General features: G+C 38.6%; 1 protein-coding gene across 1 annotated transcript; it reads right to left on the bottom strand.

Annotated features, from left to right (window-relative positions):
- Positions 1-867: 867 nt before the first annotated feature.
- On the bottom strand, positions 868-20,642 carry LOC137102498 (uncharacterized). The gene is made up of 14 exons (XM_067482098.1): positions 20,519-20,642; positions 19,205-19,483; positions 18,628-18,954; positions 18,097-18,195; positions 17,524-17,541; positions 17,337-17,374; positions 12,532-12,595; positions 11,089-11,355; positions 9,847-10,122; positions 9,446-9,763; positions 2,708-2,827; positions 2,374-2,391; positions 2,228-2,265; positions 868-1,615 (listed from the first exon to the last, which is right to left on the bottom strand). The coding sequence occupies exons 1-14, from the start codon at positions 20,640-20,642 to the stop codon at positions 1,598-1,600; spliced, it is 2,004 nt and encodes a 667-aa protein (XP_067338199.1). The 3' UTR covers positions 868-1,597.
- Between the last annotated feature and the right edge of the window lie 2,309 nt (positions 20,643-22,951).

Raw genomic sequence — 22,951 nt, 5'->3', positions numbered from 1 at the left:
ATGAAACTTCATGATGTGCTGTGTTTTTGCAGAACTTGTTTTGCAAGTCGTCACTTTTTCATGCTTTTCAGACCCAACAAACACAACAGACGCACCTTGTTGTTTAACCCTGAATGCACCTGCAGTAACTCTTTCACTACTGTAGTGGGCAGGAATTAACTTACCTTTATAAATAGAGAACATGGTGTTTTTTTTTTCTTCCTTTTTTCCATCTATTACAATGCAGTGAATACTTCCAACATTTCCTCTGAAAATATTCAAAATTTGTTGCACAGTAAGATGAAAACTGGGAGTCACCTGACAATGTTTATATCAAGTAAATCTTTCCTTTCTCATCCTTCTTATACTTGTTAAATACAAACATATCAGTGAGTGTTGTTTATGTACCTGTGGTTCAACCTCTGCAACAATTACTGTTGGAATCTAGTCAACATTAGGCACCAAAAGGCTTCTGCATATCTTCCTCTAACAAGTGAAACTGCCTTTTGTCACAGTATGAAAACACACTGCATGTCTGTTCATGTGGTGATTTAAGGACTTTAACACTGGACCAAGATTCAGTTTTGTACAAACAGCTTTCTCTCCTTAACCCAAATATGCAGCAACATTTTTGTGAAAGGCCAGAATACAAATGTACTACATGAATTAATTAAATAAACAGCATCCATTACCATTTTGGTATTATTGTGTTTAAACCGCATTAAATAAAAGAACGTTTTAAAAAGAGAATCATACAAGATTGTTTTAAAAATGTGATAGTAAATGTTTTGGTCATGTTTTTATATTAACATTTTGTTGAAACACATTTTAAAAGACACAGAAATTACAACTATAAGCAGGAAAAATGACACATTTCTGCCCCATGTGTTTTGGTTTGTTTTTTACATATTTTTTTAATCAAACTTTAAATATTAACATACTATGATATAAATATAAACAGAACAAATAAAACATGTCAAAAGTGCTATTGATCAGACTTTATTTTCTAAAAAGGTAATCAAAAAAAACCACAGAAATAAGAAAAACAAAATTAAGAAATTGTAACAGCAACCAAACATGTTCATTAGAAGGAAGAGCAGCATTTGTTAAAGCAACTTTAACTGGAAACTTTATAAATACAGTAGAATCACGGCTCAGTAAAAGTGTGACATGTAGCAGCTACAGGACATGACACAGTTACATTACAATTAGACCCAAACAGCAAAAGACCTTCCAACAGGAGACTGGGAAACAACTCTGGGTTGTTACTGTGACCATCAGGATGTTTTGTTTGTGACTTGTAGTATTTTGTGTAATATTGGGGAAGCAGTGATTTCATAAAAGCCGGCGCCAATATTGAGCTGGGAAATGGGAACAATTTAAACGTGTGTGCTGAAAGACACATTGGGCTTCAGCTTCAACATGTGGACAACATCTCTAACCACCTAAGACCAGAGTCTTTATGATCGATATCTATATAGATATAGATATACACTGAACAAACAGCTGACAAGCAGCATCACTTCTCTCTCATTGTTGTTACTAATGGAGGTTTTTTTTCAACTGTTCTCTAAGAAATAATGATTTTGTTGCTGCATGACTTGACTGAAGTCTTCTTCTAATCTTCACTGTGAGCCTGTCAAAACAGATTCATAGACAATTAGGTACAAGTAGTTAAACACTTGTTGAAATACTTCTATGTACTGTGTTTTTGGAAGCTGTAGAACGAAACTCTGGTTATTATCTCAAATGCTTTAGTGCAAAGTTAAATTAATTGTACTCTGCTAAAGCAATTTCCTTTTATGCCTCTATAGAAGGATATTTTTGCCTTTCACTTGTTGTTATACTTACTTATGAAATTAAGATTTTACATTAAACACACTTTCAAAAATAACACTAGAGAAATTCTGTTTAGGTAGGAGAAAAAAATAAGCCTCACCTGTACTAATACTTCACATTTTTACTTTATACTCATGATACTTTTAGTAGATTTCTATCTTGCAGTGTTAGTATGTTATTTATAGTAGATATAAGTTCCTAAGTTTTTGAGCAAGGCCCTTCTTTCTAACCAGTCATTGAAAATACTTCTTGTGTGTATTGAGCACTGTGATAGTGTCTCTGTATCTTGTAGTTATACTGGGTCACTGAGAAGATATTTTATTATATATGTGAATTATAACCATCAGCTGCATAAAAATACAGGATGAGATTTGTACATTTTACAGCCTAATAATAGTGAAGAACTTACTGTGACTGTAGGAGCTGAATTTGTGTTTGACTCTGAAGCTAGAAGAAGAAACAGAAGGTTAGTTAATTTTTTATAAAATTTAGATTAACAGTAATAAAATGACAAAGAGGACTAGAAATGAAATGAACAAATATGTAAAAACTTACTGTTTGCAGGTTGGAATCCTGAAATACAGCAAAGAGATTACAGTAATAAAATAATGAAACTTTGTGCAGCAAAGACACAAAAACATGTTTATATAAATGCACACACACACCACAAATGTCTGCTCTTATTATAAAAGGAGAGTTCTGAAAAAAAAAATGTTGCATTATTTTTTTGAAATTAGAGGTATTTTCAACATTCTTTACTCACAAGTCTTCATTAGCCTGCAAACCAGACTTATTTTTGCTTAAGTTTTCTGACTGATTGGTTTTTAGTTGAACCTGCATGTTAAATTCAAAAGCGTAAAAATAAAGAATGAATATCTCTGTCTCTTACCATTGTCACTATTGTTCTTCTTCTTCCTCCAGATGAAGAGTCCAGTGATGCAGACTGTCAGCAGCATCAGTGCTACAACAACTCCAATAACAGCACCAACAGCAACCTGTGAGGGAGGAACTGGAACCAGAACATTTACACATTATATACTATAAGATATCACTGAGTGGAACTCAGTTGACATTTGATATTGTTGCGGGACGGTACCAGTAATTCAATGTAAGGGTAACACTATCTTAACAACTTGTTTCTTTTTTGTTTAATTCACCACAAAACAAAAAGTGCAAATCACACAATACAAAAGATAATAATGTGTATATACATATACATATATATATGTGTATGTATATGTGTGTGTGTATATATATATATATATATATATATATATATATATATATATATATATATATATTATCTTTTGTATTGTGTGATTTGCACTTTTTGTTTTGTGGTGAAGATTAGATTGCTACTGCTAATAATTGTAATGATGGATATTAATAAAATCGTTGGTATTGTGATGGAAAATCCACTATGAATAATTTTAATGCTTATGTTTTGTCTAGCTGTAATGATAAAATGTGCTCATTATACTTATGCAGGATGTTTTATAGGGATGTTGTGACACTTGGTTTGATGTGTCACAACATGTTTTGTGCGCAAGTGTGCAAGGTCAGCTATATGGTAGACTGTCCACACGGAGATGTCTCAAAGTTACGCCAGATTCCTATGTGCTTAATGTATTTTAGGGGGTTTATAAAGAGTATTCTGCCCAGCAACAGAATGATATAAATTCATGTTTGACATGTTAAGTCCCTAGAATTGCACTGGCTGGAGGCTTGAAACTTTGTTGGTGCACTTTTCTCTTGCAAGAAAATAAAACCCTTAAAGATATTCTGTATGTGGAAGCTTCTTTAGTGATTACACTCGTGGTGTCTGTCACCAGTAAATGTCGAATTTTGCCACGACAATTTTGGCATCACGAACAGGATGTGCGAGTGGCTGCTGGAGGAGTGTGTAAACATTGGTTTGAATGCGCCCTTGAAAAGAAACAAACTTCGGCTTCAACTTCCACTTCAAGAATAAGCGAGAGAAGGAGGACTGAAGGAGGACTGAACACATACTTTTGGTTTTCCTCAAGGTGGTTCCTTTAGTAATAATTAACTCGTAAAATTAGAAGAAAAATTGTTGAGACAAGAAAAGAATCTGAAGGTTAAAAAGAGAGGGTCACAGAAACATATATGACTTGCATAAAGAATGTCTGAGTATGTGGAAAACCTAAGTAGAGAATAGAGAAAAAAAGTGAAAGAGCTCATGACAATACTGCAGGAGAACAAAGATAAACACATATACCACCACTATATACTCCCAATGTGTCTTCTCTCTATCTTGGATTGATATCCTGTAACATCTTGTCTCAAAATGATGCCGAAAAACTGGTCCATGCATTTGTTACCTCTAGGTTGGACTACTGTAATTCCCTACTTTCAGGATGCCCCAGTAACTTCCTAAAGAACCTGCAATTAATCCAAAATGCTGCAGCAAGAGTGCTGACTGGAACTAGCAAGTGAGATCATATTTCACCTTCACTAGCTTCTCTCCATTGGCTTCCCATTAAATCTAGAATAGAATTTAAAACCCTGCTTATTACATATAAAGCTCTGAATGTTCAGGCTCCATCATATATAGAAGACCTCATAGCACCATATCATCCCAGTAGACCACTTCGCTCTCAGAATGCAGGCCTACTTGTGGTTCCCAGAATTTCCAAAGGTAGAATGAGAGGCAGAGCCTTTAGCTATCAAGCTCCTCTCTTGTGGAACCAGCTCCCAGTTCAGATTCGGGAAGCAGACACCCTCTCTACTTTTAAGTCTGGGCTTAAAACCTTCCTCTTTAATAAAGTTTATAGTTAGTTATAGTTATGCTGCCATAGGCTTAGACTGCTGGGGGACCCACCCCCCGATGCACTGAGCTCCTTTCCTCCTCTTGACCATCTCTCCTCTCCTCTCACCCCACAATTGTCACCACTGCATGATATTAACTCTGTTTGTTTTCTCCCGTAGTTGTCTTTGTTCTTCTCTGTCCCCCTCTCTCTGTCCCTTTCTGCAGGTGTCCCCAGCTTTGAAGTTGTGTGTCTTCCAGCGTGCAGCTACTGGTCCTACCAATCTACCCGATGTTTTGTTGTTGCTTTTTGTTGCTCAGTTCTTTTCTCTCTTCACTTTCCACTTACCCCAACCGGTCGAGGCAGATAGCCATCCACTCTGAGCCTGGTTCTGCTGGAGGTTTCTTCCGTTAAAGGGAGTTTTTCCTCTCCACTGTTGCCTATGGCTTGCTCCTGGGGGAATTGTTGGGTTCTCTCTATACATCTTTTATAATCTTGACTTTATTCTGTAAAGTGCCCTGAGATGACTTTGTTGTAATTTGGCGCTATATAAATAAAATAAAGTTGAAAGTTGAAAAGTTGAATATCTTGGAGGCCGAGCAGGAGGCCGGCGATGATGGCTGAAGCCCTCCAGGGACGGACGGGAGGCCATCGATGAAGGTGGAGGCCCTCTGGGGGCCGGGCAGGAGGTGACGACAAAGGCAGAACTCCTCCGGGGGACGGGCTGGAGGCCGGCAACAATGGCTGAAGCCCTCCTAGGGCCCGGTTGGAACTCGGCCGACCCGGAGCAGGACCTGGACAAACATAGCCAGAGGCAGCGTCGACCCGCTCGGAGACACGAACAGGACCGGAGGAGGCGTTGACCCGCTCAGAGACAGGAACAGGAACTGAGCTGGAACTGGTGATGTTGGCCCGCCTGGAGACATAAGCCAACCCAGAAATGGGAACAGGACAAGCAGGAACTGGAACCAAAAGAGCGGCAGCTGACTCCGGCCTGAGGACAGGACCTGGATGAACAGGGACAGGACAAACAGGGACGGGACAAACAGGGACAGGACAAACAGGGACAGTAGAAATGTTGGTTGACCCAGAGGCAGATGCCAGAGCAGGATCAGAGTCAGGACCAGAAGCAGGCTCAGGGGTGTTAGCCAAACTAGGAGCGGGTTCAGGTGGAGTGCTTGTAAGCTCGGAAACCTGAACAGGCGGAACATTGGTCAACTCAGAAGCGCAGTTCTGGGCAGGGGGAGGTTCTGCTCGTCCAAACTCTGCCCTGAACGCACCTAAACTGGCCAGTATTTGGGGCACCACATGCAGGCTCAACAACCACAATCTGGACCTGATGATCTTCTTCAATTTCCGTGCTGCTGAACAGCGAGCCTCAGGATCCACGGAGGTGGCCATGGTCTCATGTAGATATACGAGCAGCTGCTGGACAACCGGGTATTGATCTTGTTGATTAGTGTCCGGAGCTGTTATAACTGGATTGTCAGATTTTGGGGATGGTACAGGAAAGAGGTTCCTGGCTGGGGGGTTTGGAGGAGCTGGCATGATGGGACCTTCGATGTCTGGCTGAGCGTTTCCCACGCCGAGTCAGACATAGCTTCGGCCAGACATGCAGGTAGCCCAGAAACAGGAGCTGACTTCTCAGGCGTTGGTGGAGTTGGTTCTAATGGAGCCAAAACGGACACAGGTGGACAGCCGGCTGGCTTGAAGAAGGGCGGTGCTGTGACAGGCTCAGGGGTAGTGTCAGGGGCAGAAGCAGCATCAGCTGGCCCAGAGATACCCTCAGAAACAGGGGCAGACTTAGGTGTATCAAAGAGCGTTTATTGATAAAAACCTAATGACAAACAGAAAACCGCTCCTAACAGGAGGGTACAAAGAAACAGGCTCATGGCAGATAAAAGACTAACAAACTTATCCACTTGACTGAACACTAGGGAAGTTAACTTAAAGAAAACAATACGCCAAACAGAACTAATGTCAAGAACAGGAAGGATACATAGTTAACCAAAATCAAGACTACAAAAAGGCTATGTTATATAATAAGACAAGGATGTGAAACATAAATCTAAATGAGCACAAAGGAAAAGAGTAGGAAACTAATAAACAGAAACAGACCAAACTTCACACCAAAAGTTGCTGGAAAAACAGAGACCAATACACAGCAGTCAGGATTGCTACAATCAGGTAAACCATGAGTTAAGAACGTAGGCTGGGAGTGAGGATCTGGCAGGGAACTGTGGGGAAGGCTGGACCTAAATACTGAGGGGAACAGGTGCAAACAATAAAGAGGGATAACAAAAGGTAACGTTAAAGAACAGGACTAGGAACAGGAAGTGGGGAAAAAGGGGCTACAAAATAAAAGTCCAAAGGGAGGAAGTGTAACTGGGGGCCAGATCGTGATATTAGGGCCAACGGTTCAGAGCAACGGAGAGTGTGGAAAAGAGGTAAAGAGGTGAGTGCAAGCAGGTTGGAACGGGTGGAAAAAAGTGTCAGGTGTGTTGTGTGATAAAAGAGTATCAGCGAGAATGAAAGGAAAGACGGTGGTGAGACCAGAGATGTTGTTCGGCTTAGAGACAGTGGCACTGAAGAAAAGACAGATGGCAGAGCTGGAGGTAGCAGAGCTTAAGATGTTGAGGTTCTCTTTGGGAGTGACGAGGATGGACAGGATCAGGAATGAGGACATCAGAGGGACAGCTCATGTTAGATGTGTTGAAGATAAAGTCAGAGAGGCCAGATTGAGGTGGTTTGGACATGTTCAGAGGAGAAACTGTGAATACATCGGTTGAAGGATGCTGAGGTTGGAGCTGCCAGGCAGGAGGTCTAGAGGAAGATCAAAGAGGAGATTTATGGATGTAGTGAGGGAGGACATGAAGTTAGTTGGTGTGATAGAAGAGGATGCAGAGGACAGAGTTATATGGAGGCACATGATTCACTGTGGCGACACCTGAAAGGGAACAGCCCAAAGGAAAAGAAGAAGCCAATTTCTTGTGTTGTCAGATGTGTTTGAGCGATCAATTTTGGGGTTTATGACAGTATTAATGTCTCCAGTGATAATGATGTTTGTTGAGTCATATAATAATAAAAATAGATTATGGAAAAAAAATGGATCGTCATTGTTTGGGCCATAGATGTTAACAAGTGTAAGCTTTGTGTGATTAATCGATGCATTTATAATAATTATTGTTTTGTCTGTGTTGTTTCATGATGGGATAGAGTATTTTCCGCCATTTGGTTCCTTTTAGTTCTTTTCCTTTGCTCTCAATCAGTTCTTTGTGTTTATAGCATTTAAGTTGGGCGATGATGGGTCGGGGTGTTCTGTTTGAACGTGATCCAAGTGTTAGGGACAGGATGGAGATGGAGAAGTGGTGCTGAACTCCAGTTAGAGTGGGTGGGGTGACGAGCGAAGTCTAGAGGAGAAGCAAGGTTTTTATGGAGAAGAGTGGAGTATGGTGCTGGCAGAGTACATAGGTCTTTAGATGCAGAGAAGATGAGTAACTTGAGGAAAGTGTAGGGAAATGGCAGGAGGAGGGTCCACTGGGGAAGATGTAGTGGTCTGGATCCGTAACACAGAGGAAGGTCTGGTAGTGAGCGTGTGGAACGTAGCCGTGATGAATCTTCAATCCCTGACGTGAAAAGAACTTAAAAACCTAAAATTCCTCTTTAGTGATACAAAATCAAATTCTCCAAAATCTCTGAGCTCTGGGTTCCGTAAAAAGTAGAAAACAGATAATCACATGACTTGGTAAAACAAACGTGTGCATGATTAAAGCATAGACATAACGTGGTAAATCCTCTTCTTAGATTGACGTGGTTACAAGAGCTCGTGATAATCTTGATTCTTTAGGGACATATAACAATACTCATAATCCTTAGTCACACACGTGTGGTCGGCAACAGAGAGTCAATAGGAAGCGGTTACTCACAAAACCAGAGTAGCAGCAGAGTCAGGTCAGAAAAATGTAGCGTGGTCTGAACCGTAGACAGTAATGAGGATTTCAATGAAGGCTGGAAAGTCACAGATGATCTGTCAGCTTGGTGAGAGGACTGAGGACGTATATAAGCAGAGTGGTGAGAGCAGGTGAAACTGATTACTGGTGGTTGGTTAAACAGGGAAAATGTGACGGGACCAGGAACAGGAAGACGGTGCAAAATAAAAGTCCAGTAGGTGGAATTGGGTGGAAGGTGGTACAAGTTGGCAATCCTGACACCGAAACGGTGCACAGTCTGGGATATCAGGTTGTCGCGCATGCTTCTAGTTTGAATATCAAATATAGTTTCTTTCATTTGTAGGCTGGTTTATTTTAAAAGAGACTGTAGATGATGATGTTTTTCATCTTTTGCTCGGGTTGGAGGATGCTGGGATGTTTGTGTGTTGTTATCCATGTTGCAGTGGAAGTAGTTTTGATCTATGAATGCTTCCAAGTCCGTTAAGTCTTCCAGTGTAAAGCGAAAAATGAAAAAAAAGAAAAAATCTGTTCCGGGTGTTGTTTGCGGGTTGAGCTGTCTTAGTATTTTTCTTAAAATCAGTAGTAATAGTCCGTTTTTTTCAAAATGGAATGGGAAAGTTGTTAGTTTGTTTTTGGTTCACTGACTAGATGCTGCCATGTCAGGGTCTTTGTGCCGCCCTCTCCTGCGTTGTCTCGCACGTCACATCCTGCAGTGTTTCCTGCACATTCCACCTCTTACAGTACATTCTTGACAGGTCACCCATTTTAACCATTAATATATATTTGAATATATATAAATATATAATATATGTTTTGTATATTTAAAATCTGCATCACATCTGATTCAGATCATACCCCAGGAAACAAACAAAGAGACCTTTTAGGACTACAAAATTAACTGTGTCTCACCTTCATCACTTCTCATCCCAGTTTTTTCCCTGTTCGTCCTGATCACTGCTTTGTCCAGTTTGGTGACAATGTCGTCCTTCACACCAGGGAGCTGAAACACACAGTCGTATCTCCTCCAGTCTTCAGGTTTGACTGAAGAAATGTTCAGATCAACTCTCATCTGGAAGGTTCCATCATGGTTGGGGAGGATCTCTCCATGGTCCACGTCCTCATGAAGCTCCTCTCCATCTTTCCTCCAGAACATTGTGGCTCTGTCAGGGTAGAAACCTGTAGCGTGGCAGCTGACTGGAGAGGACGGAGACTTCTGGAGGAGAGACACTGAGGGAGGAATCGGAGAGAGTGGATGGTGAGAGACTTTAAAAATTGTATATTTTTATTATTACATTAAGTCATGTTTGTACCTTTTCTCAGCAGATAGCTCTTCCCATAGGTCAAATACTTCTTCAACCAGGGAAATATATAATTATTGGCAAGGTTAATATTGTAGTATAATTTAGTTTTGTCTGGATCCCACTTGTCTTTGTAGGTCGCAGCCTGTTCTGAGAACAGCCACCTCTGGTTCTTTGGGTCCAATGATACGAAGTCTTCTCCATCATAACCGAACTGTATATATACATTAGTCTCTCCAGTCTCATCATCCCATTCACAGCTAGAAAATCTCTGTAAGATGTGAACACCTGAAAAAAGACAGAGGCATTAGAAAACCAGGGTGATATCTCAGTCAGATATGAACGGATGAGACACTGATTTCCAAACACTAAAACTGAGCAACTTCACCTCTATGAAGTTAGATACTAACACATTACAAACATTTTATAACATTTAAAATTTGCTTTGTAGACATTCAACGCATTTCTTTGAGACATTCAGCTCTGAATTCTGGGAAGTTTTAACAATGAAATCAATCTGAAACTTGGTGGATAGGATCAGAACAACCTGGACAGAAACTTTATTAAAGACTGCACTTATGATGCCTCTTTTAAAATAAACCAGCCTAGGTTCATAAGCGCACAGTAACCATAGACCAAGGGAGGTGAGATTAATGTAAGATAAATAATTTGCATTATACAATATGATAAGACTTTTGAAGTATTGTATCTAATGTACCAATGATGTGTGTGCAAACTAACATGAATAAATAAATATAGTTATTTTTATCTTATTATTTCTTTATTTATACAGATTATCTGTTTCACAAAAACATTGCAATTTTCTTTTTTTTTTTGTCCTTTCGCCTTATCCCATGAGTTCAGGGTCGCCACAGCAGATCATTGTCCGCATGTTGATTTGGCACAGTTTTTTACGCCGGATGCCCTTCCTGACACAACCCTCCCCAATTTCTACCCTGGACTGGCACTGCACAGCTGGGGAGGGGAATGGGCTGTTAGGGGTTCAGTGTCTTGCCCAGAGACACGTCCACATATAGCCAGGGCCGGGGATCAAACCACTGACCCTGTGGTCCGTGGACGACTGCCTTTTTACATAAAATTCTACAGTATCAAAAGTGTCTTAAAAAATATAAAACATCCTTAACATAAGAATAACAGATTAAGCATTGCAAACAGGTGCAAGTACTTATAGATGTAGTCTCCAAGTTACTAAAACATGTCAATAAACATATAGTACAAATAAAAAATTCATACCTTCAGTTTGGTTAAAGTGCTGCTTTAAACCCTCAAGTAGAGTTTTCATGTGGTGATAGCGATTCCTGCATGCCTGATTCTGCCAATCCAAGTGTTGAGGATCTTCTTTATTTAGTTTTTTCACCCAGTCTGGTTTGTACGCTACTGTCAGGTTGATGCTGTCACAGCAACCGACCTGAACTCCATCAATCTTTGACACAGCCACATACTCTGGGAAGCTTTGGAGTCCAGAGCATGTAGTGAAGAAATATCTCAGGGAATGTTTAACTGCAAGACAAGAAAAAGATTTCAGGTTTTTGAAAAACAGTTCCTTTATATATAGAGATTTTTTTTTTCTGCTGAAATGTCAATAAGAGAATCACGTGTAATTTGAGCAGATGCAGGGGATTTTGTGGTTTTGACCAACACATTCATCATTCTATCATACTCAGCAGAGGTCTGTATAACATACACTACTCACAAAAAGTTAGGGATATTTGACTTTTGGGTGAAATGTATGGAAATTGTAAAAAGTTTGTGCTACAGTGATATTATATTATGAAAGTAGGGCATACGTAGAAGCATGAAATAGTAATTTCTTCATCTCAAACTATTTTTTGAAACAAACCCTAACAACAGTGGTGGGTTGACCACAACAAAAAATGTCAATTTCTCAATAACTTGTCCTTAAGCATCAATTACAGCTTGACGACATCTGGTGATGTCAATAGTCAACTTATAGTCTGTTATCCACTCATCTTGAAGTGCTCCCCTCAGGTCATTGAGGTTCTCTGGTGCAGGGTTACAACCCTCTACCATTCACAAGGTGTAGGGCAGTTCTGTATTGACTGTATTGACTAGACACACCTGCCCAGACTGTAACACCAGGCTCGTCTGGTGACAACAGTGGCTTATGCAGTGCAGGGCACTGTTCACAGTGAAGCAGTCATCAGCATGGGATGTGGCCAGAGGACGTCCACTTTCTGTTGCAACCTGCTGATGACCCTCTGTGACACTCTAAGCTCAGTGGCAACTTTTTTCATCCTATTTGAAGCCTCGGAATGGCCAGGTACTGTTGATCAAGTGTCATCTTGGTCTCACGATGTCAAAATGTGAAAAGCACGATGAAGAGGACTGTTTAAATACAAATTGTCATTGAACCAGAACATTTAGTGGTCGAATCAGTGCTGATCTCTATGTTTCTGTCTTCTGTTGGATTTCATTTGAACAACACATAAAGATAAAGATAAAATAAATAAATTAGAGTTTGTGGTTCTTTACGTTCCTTAAGCTAAAGTAGACAAGATTTATCAATTTCTTTAAAATATAAAACCACAAATCTCTGTCTGACTTACAATGATAAAGTATTTAGACTGTACAAAGTGTGGGCTAAGTGAAGAGCTATTAAACAATTTAGTTTCAACAACTAGATATTTAAAATATGATTTTTCAAGTTGATCTTACCTGAATATGTTACAGGAAAGAAGATAAACAGAAAAACAAGCTCCATTTTTGTAAAGGTGAGCAGCTATCGGTCTACTGAATTCACCAAATCCACAGTGTTAGAACAGAGCAGCACAGACAAAATGTGGTTCATGCAGCCTCAGTGCAGCAGAACAAAGTGCAAAAAAGACTCGGTAGGGTGGAAATTATACATGAGTGGGTGTGGTGATTAATATTTTATCCAGTCACATCACAGGTCTCATGTCTGTGCTGAGTAACCTATGACAGCTCAACAAATGAAGAATCAGCTTTATATCATTTATAGGTGATTTAGTGAAGGTTCACAGTGGGGGGTCGTGTGTTACAGCACTGCACTCTGAAATCCAGAGGCTGCAGTTCTTGTGAGGGGTGTGAGGATTAATCAAGAAAATGTCAATGTCACTGACATCATTACTACTGCCAATAGGATCAATACTGAAGCACCCCCACCTCAGTGAGTGTGTAAGGACACTTTTCACCTGTTCATGTGCTAAAACCAGGCTCCCCGTCTCAATTTCTGTCACAAACTCTTGGAGCACTGGATTTTGGAGACTAATTACTCAGCAAATATCAATCTACCACCCACTGCTATACTGGACTTAAACTTTGAGCTGAAGACACCCTGCAGCTTTCATGATCACAGAGTTGATCAGGGATCACATGACATCTCGATTTTAAACATGAGCACAAAATTAGCAGTTATGAGCTTATTTTATGAGTTATACTATTTTATATCATGTTGTGTAACCAGTGGTATTTATCATGTTTGCTGCTTCATAACACCCCCGTTTTAACTTTTATATTCTCAGAGAGTAAACGAGAGGTAAGAGAGAAGACAGAAAAGAGGAAGAAACCCAGGATGTGACATGCGGCAGTAAATAGGGATTTAAAAAAGTGCCAGCGGCACATCAGGACTAACTCAGGTGTCAGGTGAGAGCATGTAAAAGACACAATTGTTAATGAAATAGTAAAATGAATGCGAGCTAGATACAGCTAAAGTGAAGTGTAGGCTTCTAACATATTGTCTTCTTGCAGTTTGGGGTGTATTCATCAGTAGTAGTTGTAAACCCAGCAGAAAAGTTTAAATTTAGCTTTTATCAGGTGAAAAACCCTAAATGCCATTTTCCCATTTATAACAAACTGTTAATCATTTTCTTTTCTTATTGTTTTAGTATGTTCTGTTTTTCAACATGCATTTTCCTCTATTAGTCTGCAAGATTAGTACCCACACATCAATTAAGAAACTGGGAACATTCAGAAAAAAAGTCTGAAGATTGTCAGTCATCCAGGCTTGTCTTATCTAAAAACACCCAGACAAGGCTGTTGCCACAGAACATTACTTCTTTAGAAAATATCAGCATAAAGTGGGTAGTTCAAGTTGTAGTTGTTTCTTTGCATTGATACTTTAGCACAATGGCTGAACAATGAACAGATGTAAACAAAATCCTCTTATTCTGTGATTGAGTGTCCTGTAGAAATGGTTGCGGGGAATCCATGGTCTTCACCTTAACAGTCTGGCCCTGTCTGATGAGGTGGTAGGTCCCAGTAAGGTGAGGCTGAGAAGGTTAAACATGATACAGGTGAATGGAGATGGAGAGCAGGTCACTGGAAGACTTCAATTTTTAATCAATGTGTTTTGGGCTGTTTTCTTCAGTCTGAAAGTTTCTGCTTGATTTTGTTGGTAATATTTTTGTCAATACATTCCACTATCATTGCACTTACTCCTGCCTTATTTTAAGTATTTCAGTAATATGTACAAAAGCTGAGTTTTACACTATAGGGTATTTTAAGGCTTGAGTTGTGGGATGTAGCTTCAAATACCGATAGGTCAGAGATGAATCTTTGTAAAAAAAAAAAAGCCCTGAATGGCCCAATCAGACGGATCTTACAACTCATTTTGTGACACACTGAGGTGACAAGAGTTTACAAATCTGACTTTAGTTCACATTTGTGTGTTGCTCTTTAGTAAGGAAATACTAGTTATGATGCAGCAACTTTACTGCAGTTTTCCCATCTTCACTGGGAGCCTGACAAGACAAAAAAATAAAATAAATGAAGGAGTTGAGCAATGATTTAAATTGTTATTTAAATTGTTATTTAGAATTCATACTGGACAGTTCCATCAGCGTTTGTTCATGAAAAAAATTGAATGTGATGTGCATTTTATTTAATGCATAGTTTTTCAGCACACGGGGAGAATTTTTTTCCTTGCAGTACTTACTTACTAGTACTATGATCAGTAATGAGCTGAGTCGGGTCAAAGAAAGAAGAAAAAAACTGTGAAATTCTTCAATTTAAAAAATGGAATTGTGACCAGATCAGACTGATCAAACAAAACTGATTAATTACAAATAAATGATGCAAAACATCATCAACAGCATTTGATAGTAAAATAATAAAAATGTAATGGGAGGACAACTTACTGTTTGCAGGGTGGACCTCTAAGAGACAGAAGAAAAATGATTCTAAAGAAACAAAAATAGACCTAATTTTTTATAAAAACACAACAACTTATAGAGTTATGGGCCTTTTTACTTGTGCAAATGAAGGGTTTAAGAATGGGGAGGGGGGTGGGACTTGTGAGCCTTTACTTTCGCTCTGTTTTCAAGGTAACTACAGCTTATTTTTATTCCTCTAATTAACTTAGTGAAACTTCATGATGTGCTGTGTTTTTGCAGAACTTGTTTCACAAGTCGTCATTTCTCATGCTTTCCAGACCCAACAAACACAACAGACGCACCTTGTTGTTTAACCCTGAATGCACCTGCAGTAACTCTTTCACTACTGTAGTTGGCAGGAATGAACTTACCTCAATAATTAGAGAGCATCATGTTTTGGGTTTATTTATTCTTTTCCGTCTATTGCGATGCAATGATCTTCCCATGAAGTTTTTTTGCACAGTGAGGGGGCAGCTGTAGCTCAGTTGGTAAGGCAGTTGTTCACGGTTCAATCCCCCCGTCATGGCTATTTGTCAAAGTGTCTCTGGACAATGATGACACTGAACCCCTATCAGCCCATTCCCATCCTGTGGGAGTGTGCAGTGCTAGCCCAGTTGTGTCAGTAAGGGCATCTAGTGTAAAAACTGTGCCAAATCAAAATGTGGACAATGATCCACTGTTGCAACCCTGAACTCATTGGATAATAAGCCAAAAAAAAGAAAATAATTTGTTGCACATTAACTTTACAATTTGAGAACACAGTCTGTTTGTCTTCTTTACTGGGACTGTTGCTCTGTAACATGATCTGACAATGTTAATATCAAGTAAATTTTTCCTTTCTCATCCTTCTTATACTTGTTAAATACAAGCATATCAGTGAGTGTTGTTTATGTACCTGTGGCTCAACCTCTGCAACAATTACTGTTGGAATCTAGTCAACATTAGTCACCTAAAAGCTTCTGCATATCTTCCTCTAACCAGTGAAACTCCCTTTTTGTCACAGTATGAAAACACACTGCATGTCTGTTCATGTGGTGATTTAAGGACTTTAACACTGGACCAAGATCCAGTTTCAAACTGTACAAATAAAATATGACAAAACTTTTTTTGATCAGACTTTTATTGTGTGAAAGCTAAACAGAAAAGCTACTGTGTAACAGGTCAGAGGCAAAACCATGGAAAATAAAAAAACCTGGAAAAACAAAAATAAGGAAAATGTAACGGCAACCAAACATGTTCATTAGAAGCAAGAGCAGCATTTGGTAAAGTAACTTTAACTGGAAACAGTTACATTAAATTTAGAGCCAAAAACATCCAACAGGAAAAACTCTTTTTTGTTTTCTGTGATCATCAGGATGTTCTGTATGTACATGCAGTACTCTGCATATTATTAGGGAAGCAGTGATTTTAAGCTAAACCAAAACATTTTTGCTAAACATGACCATGTTTATTTAGTATCTAAACCTAATCTGTGTTTGGTTTACGCACCAGTTGTACAGTAATACAGTGATTTTGAAAGTTCAAGAAGAAAATGGTGTAACAACAGCTGCCATTGTAAAAGACAGAAGGCGCCAATATTGAGCTGTTAACCCTCCTGTTATGTTCGTTTCTGATGAACAGCCTTGATGTGTCTGCCGGGTCAAATTGACCCGGGTCATTTTAATACGTATACACTGAACAAACAGCTGATCAGCAGCTTCACTTCTCTCTCATTGTTTCTAACAGAATTTTTATTTTCAAATTTTCTCAGAGAAATAATTGTTTTGTATCCACAGTGACTTCACTGAGGTCTTCTTCTATTCTTCACTGCAAACCTGTCAAAACAGATTCATAGACAATAAATTAGTTAGATGAGTAAGTGGTTAGAAGCTACAAGCTGTGTAAAGAAAAATTATTTATTATCTCAAATGTATTATCTTTGGTACAAAGTTAAATTAATTGTAGTTTTCTAAAGCATTTTCCTTTTAGCCTCTGAAGATGGAAGTTTTTGCCTTTGACTTGTTGTTATACTCACTGTTCAAACAATAATGAGATAATGTCAGTAAATAGGTTGAGATTCAGAACTTTAGTTTTAATGGACAATTTTTATCTTGCTGTGTTAATATGTTACTTTTTAATATAAGATCTGTATTATTCACTTCTAGATATTCACTTTTTAGTGAGGCTTATCTTTCTAACCAATCACTGACAGCACCTAATATGTGCATTAAGTACTATGATAAAACCACAGTGTCACTGCTTCTTGTAGTTTTACTGGGACTTTTTATTATGCGTGTGAATTATCAGCCACATGTAAAATACAGGATGACATTTGTACATTATGCAGCCTGATAATAATGACGTACTCACTGTGACTGTAGGAGCTGAATTTGTGTTTGAGTCTGAAGCTAGAAACAGAAAATTAAGTCAAATATTGTTTATTCAAATTACCAATAATGAAATGAAAAATGGGACTAAAAATGAAAATTTCTAATCTTTTAAAGCAAATTATTCAGATTTTTTAAAAAGCAAAACAAAAAATAACTTGGCACATTACTGTTTGCAGGTTGGAATCCTGAAATATAGAAAAGACATTACAGCATTAAAATTAGGAAGCTTTATGCAGGCAAAGACACCAAAACATATTTATAAGAAGTCAACCAAACATTCCCACATTAAAAAAATACATTGTGTTTTGTTTTAATTACCAGTATTTTAACAATCCCCATACAAACAGCAAATCAAAGATTTGCCTCTACTTATATTTAGTGTCTATCACCCTGCAAACTGGATTAGCTCATTTGTTTTTGCCATAAACCTCCAGGGAACATTATCTCACTCATGCATTTTGGAGAAGAATCATGTCAACTAGTGGAGCTGTGTGTCTGACTGTTTTTAACTTTTGCACATCAGACGTCTGCTTATGAAATTCACCTGTGAGTAGAGGAAACTCATTGTTGGTTTTAGTGTCAGTATGAGGATTGTGGAAAATATATTTAAAATGGAGTTTTCCTTTAAAACATTTATTATTTCAAATTATACTTATATTGAAATTCATTTAAAGTTCAATCTGCAGGTTACATTGAAAAGTGGTGTAAAAACAAAGAATGAAAACCTATTTCATTCTCACCATTCTTCTTCTTCTTCCTCCAGATGAAGAATCCACCGATGCTGACTGTCAGCAGCATCAGTCCTACAACAACTCCAATGACAGCACCAACAGGAGGAACTGGAACCAGAACACAACATTCACACTATCTATTGTTGAGTGGAGGGAATCCACTTTAGAATTAAGTACAGTCCCTTTCAGAAGTATATGGACAGAATGGCTGATTCATTTGTTTTGGCTCAACACTGGAGACATTTGGGTTATAGGATCAAAATATGATTCTGAGGTGAGAGTTACGACTTTCAGCTTTTATTTTATTGTATTTATCTTAATATGGTAAACAACACAAAAGAGAAAGGAAGCTCCACAATGAAGATTTTATCAGTAGATAAAATCATCCTAAGTGATGTCAGAGATGATATTGTTGCGGGACGCCACCAGTAAATTAATGTAACAAATGTATTTCAAATTTCCAAATCTGTTTCCAGTCATAACCCAGTAAACAAACAAAGGGAACCTTTAAGGTATTAACTAAAATTCACTCTTTCTCACCTTCATTGTTTCTAATCCCAGTTTTTTCCCAGTTGGTCCTGATCACAGCTTTGTCCAGTTTGTTGACAATGTCCTTAACACCAGAGAGCTGAAACACACATTCGTATCTCCTCCAGTCTTCAGGTTTGACTGATGAGATGTTCAGATCAACTCTCATCTGGAAGGTTCCATCATGGTTGGGGAGGATCTCTCCATGGTCCACGTCCTCATGAAGGTCCTGTCCATCTTTGCTCCAGAACATTGTGGCTCTGTTAGGGTAGAAACCTGTAGCGTGGCAGCTGACTGGAGAGGACAGAGACTTCTGGAGGAGAGACACTGAGGGAGGAACTGGAGGAGAGAAGTAGTCAATGGAGAGGTAACTTATGTGGAATTGTTTTTTTGTTTTGGTTTATTTTTATTTTTTATTTTTATTTTTCTGGACAAGGACATTAACATGACATTATATTTTGAATTTCAGTAATTATAGATATGTACCTTGTCCAGTGAGTGTACTTAACATGTGATATAATCTACATTGGTCCCTATATTCATAGACTATTTGTCTCTAACTACATCATGTCACATGATGTGACTCCACCTGTTGACAGCAGGGAGTCCTTCCCATACGTCACATACTTCTTAAGGAAATGGGTGCATTGAAAGGTCAGTGCATTCTTCCAAAACAGATTTATTTGTCTATCTCTGTCCCAGTCATGTTTGGAGAGGACGGCCTGTGACGCCGGAGAAACCCACGTCAGAGTGTTCAAGTCAAACGTTAAGTAGTTTTCTCCATTGTAGCCATATTGATTAAAGCCTTTGATGTCTCCGGTCTTGTCATCCCATTCACAGCCATTCATCCTCTGAAAAATGTGGACACCTTGAAAAGACAAGAGACTGCAGCAAGGTTGTAGTGGTTTGTAGGAGAAGAACTACAAACCATGTCCTCTACAAACCTAAAAATACATTCATGTGGTGACAATGTGTCAAAAACAGGTTAAACATCAGAGGTGAAGCATTATTTAAATACATGCATCAACTCTCTGCTGGTTGTTCATCTTTAACTAACAAGTTTGCTCATTGAATTGATTTTCACTACAGTAACAACTGAAATCGTTTGTCACTACAACCAGTAAATGCAGCAGTTAACACAGGCCACAAATGAGGAACCGATAGCTGAATGATTTAGTTTTAAACTGACATTTATAAAAGACGAACAAAGTTTAGCACATTTTAACAATAGGAGTGTTTGAACTCAGACTCACTCACAGGTAAGTCCGGTTTATTGTCACTTTGTCCCTTGTTTGCAGCAACACCAGCAGGTTGAGATGAACAAAACATAGAGTTGAATAAAGAAAGGATCAGTGTTAGGGGGCTGGTTTCTAACTCTCACAACCTCTCTACCGCTGTGCCACAAGGCTCAGTTGTTGGTACTCTTCTGTTTTCCATCTAAACTACATCCCTGGGTTTGAACATACACTCGCACGACGTTTTCTATCATTGCTATGCAAATGACAAACAGTCCTTCCTGTCCTTTCCACCAGATGACTCCACTGTCTCATCACGCATTTCAACTCAGTATCAACAACACAACATCAGCATCTGATGGTCCCTTCACTACACAGCAAAAAAACAGCAAGGACAACTCTTGAGCTCAGTGGTCCCACGATGCTGGAACGGGCTACAAAACTCTGCAGGGTCTTCTCCTTTTGCCTGACTTGTACCTCACTGTAAGTCACTTTGGATAAAAGTCGCTGCCCAGTGATTAAAAGCAATTGTAAATGTACACAGTCCTTCCAATAGTTTTACAGTTTTCAACTATTTGCAGGTTAACAAACTAATGACACAAATGAAAAAATTAATTAAAGATCTGCAAATTTCTTTTAGTGGATGAGTTTAGCCACCTGTAACATACTTCCAGATTTGTTAAAGCGCTGCTTTAAACTTTCGATTTTGGCTCGGAGGTCGTACTGGTTACCAACACACTTGCTCATGTACCACTCCAGGTGCTGAGGGTCGTCCTCTAAAAGTTTTTTCATCCACTTTGTTTTGGGCTCTGGATGTTTACTGCTGCCATCACAGTAACCCATCTCAACATCATTCACTGCTGCAACAGCCACAAACTCTGCAAAGTTCAGGATTCCGGAAGTAACAGTGAGGATATACTTCAAGGAGTGTTTTGCTGTGGAAGAACCATATTTTTTAATAGATGAATCTGTCTGCATAGGCATTTTGCCCCTGTCAGATTATAGCTGAAGAATTAGGTCTGTTATCCAAAGAATTACTAAAGAATGAATGAATGATGTATCAGAGTAACTGTCATCTTTACTTTTATCTCCTGTTGTTCCATTTTAAAATCACAAATCAACATTGTCACACATTAGTACTTCTAACACCACTGAATTGTCATGGTGAATTGTAGATTCCAAGACCCACACATCATTAGTTTGATGCATAATGACTTAAAGCTCTTTTTGTCCTTTTGACATTTAGAGACATTGTGTCCTGAGGAATGGAAGATATTTGGATGGAGCTGTTAATTTATGTCCACTGAAAAGAAAGGTTGGTATCAGAGCAGAGATCAGATCTGGTGGTGATCTACAGCCAAAGGAACATGTGAGTGTGTTTGTTAATGTGTGTGATCTTTAATGGAACTACCAAAGATCTGTTCCTTTGGTTTGTGACCTGCTTCCTGTCTGGACCCCGATGGGTTTATTTTTCTGCTATTCCAAGATGAACTAATCAGATTATCAAGATTATCCAGGAAGCAACTGACTCCAGGAAATAGCCATAAGTCGACATTTTCACCTACTTGAGTTTGATTTTCATGGTTCTTTCAAATGATCTGTTTTTACTTTGGCAAGACAAAGTCTCATTTGTAAACTTTTTTATTTAAAACATTCAAATTAATTTGACTGTGATTAAATATTGTTAAAAACTATAAAAGTTGAAAATCTCCAAGGGGGATGAATACTTTTAAAATCACTGTATTTCTACACATCTGAGAAAACAGTAGAATAAATGTTTTTGACCCATTTCATAAAAAATGTAAACCTGCATAGAATGTGATCAACAGCATGAATGGAGGAAATTATGTGAAATTTTAATCAATTCAACAACATCTGCATAAAAATGTTGTATCATTTCTGGAAAACAAACTCATTAATATTTAAATCCCCAGCATGTTTATTTTCTCTTTTTATATATTTTGGGGGGAAAAAGACATGTTACAGTTGTTAATATTGGTTGGTCAACAGGGGGAGATGCTCTTCATTAGTTCTTTGTGTGTTTCTGCATCACGGAGGAAAAGAAATGTTGCAACTGATTCATATTTTCACAGTCACAGCTTTAGTACAAATTATGACTGAAGAAACGATTGTTGTCTCTTTTGAATTGTTAGGACTTTGTCAGTGAGCTAAATATTAACGAAGCGTCCTGGATTGGACAGAACTAAAATCAGGAAAAGATATGTGGGTATGGGTGGACGGATCACTGCTGACAGAAATGTAAGACGTGTCTTTTTTCTATTACAGTGTCAAAGTTGAGGTCAGAAACAGTTTTTGTTAAAAAACAAACTAAAAAGTTAAAACCTTGTAGTAGATTTTATGGCAGAGCTGCCATATCGGATTGTATTCACACAGAAAATGGACACAAAAACCAAACTCTGGTCAAAACAAGTGGATCTGGGAGAAAAAGATGTCCTGCTTCCACTGATGTCAAATCAGAGCAGAGAGACCAAACTCTGAAATGTTCTTCCTGATCCTCAGAGTCATCTCACATTTGTTGACTTGTTCATTCTGTGTCACATGTTCAATCCTCTTTATTCCATAGATATTGTCCCTCTGTGCTCTATGGTGCAGACAGAGTAGTGGGGTTGGAAGTCGTCAACACAACAACTACATGTGGACTTACTAACTCTGTAGTCCCACTAAACTGCTGCAGTCACAGGAAACTCTTTATGTTCATCTTCCAGTGAAAACCTTCATCAGGAGACTGAGAGGTTTAGTTTGGAAAATATTTTTTTCTTCATTGCTCTGCTAAATATAAAAAGAGATTCCACATTTACATTATTTATTGTAAATGAAAAAGAAAATCAATCTGAAAAACATTATTGCATTATAGAAATATTGGCTGAGAGGACAAAGCCATTAAAGGCTGAGATAATAGAGCAACACAGATCTAGTTTTCAAAGATAACTTTGCAGGAATCCTGATTGACATGTGCAATATTACAGTCAAAATGGAGAGTGTTTCTATTCAACATTGATTATATCATACAAACAAGGAAGGAACAAGGTCAGGACCATCTGGTGCATCTTGTATCCCGAACATAGTCCAGAGGCAGCCCC

The sequence above is a fragment of the Channa argus genome, chromosome 1 (assembly GCF_033026475.1).
Source record: "Channa argus isolate prfri chromosome 1, Channa argus male v1.0, whole genome shotgun sequence".
In the NCBI taxonomy this organism is placed as follows: domain Eukaryota; kingdom Metazoa; phylum Chordata; class Actinopteri; order Anabantiformes; family Channidae; genus Channa; species Channa argus.
The sequence above is the reverse complement of the archived record's forward strand: the minus strand, read 5'-3'. Positions and strand labels throughout refer to the sequence as shown.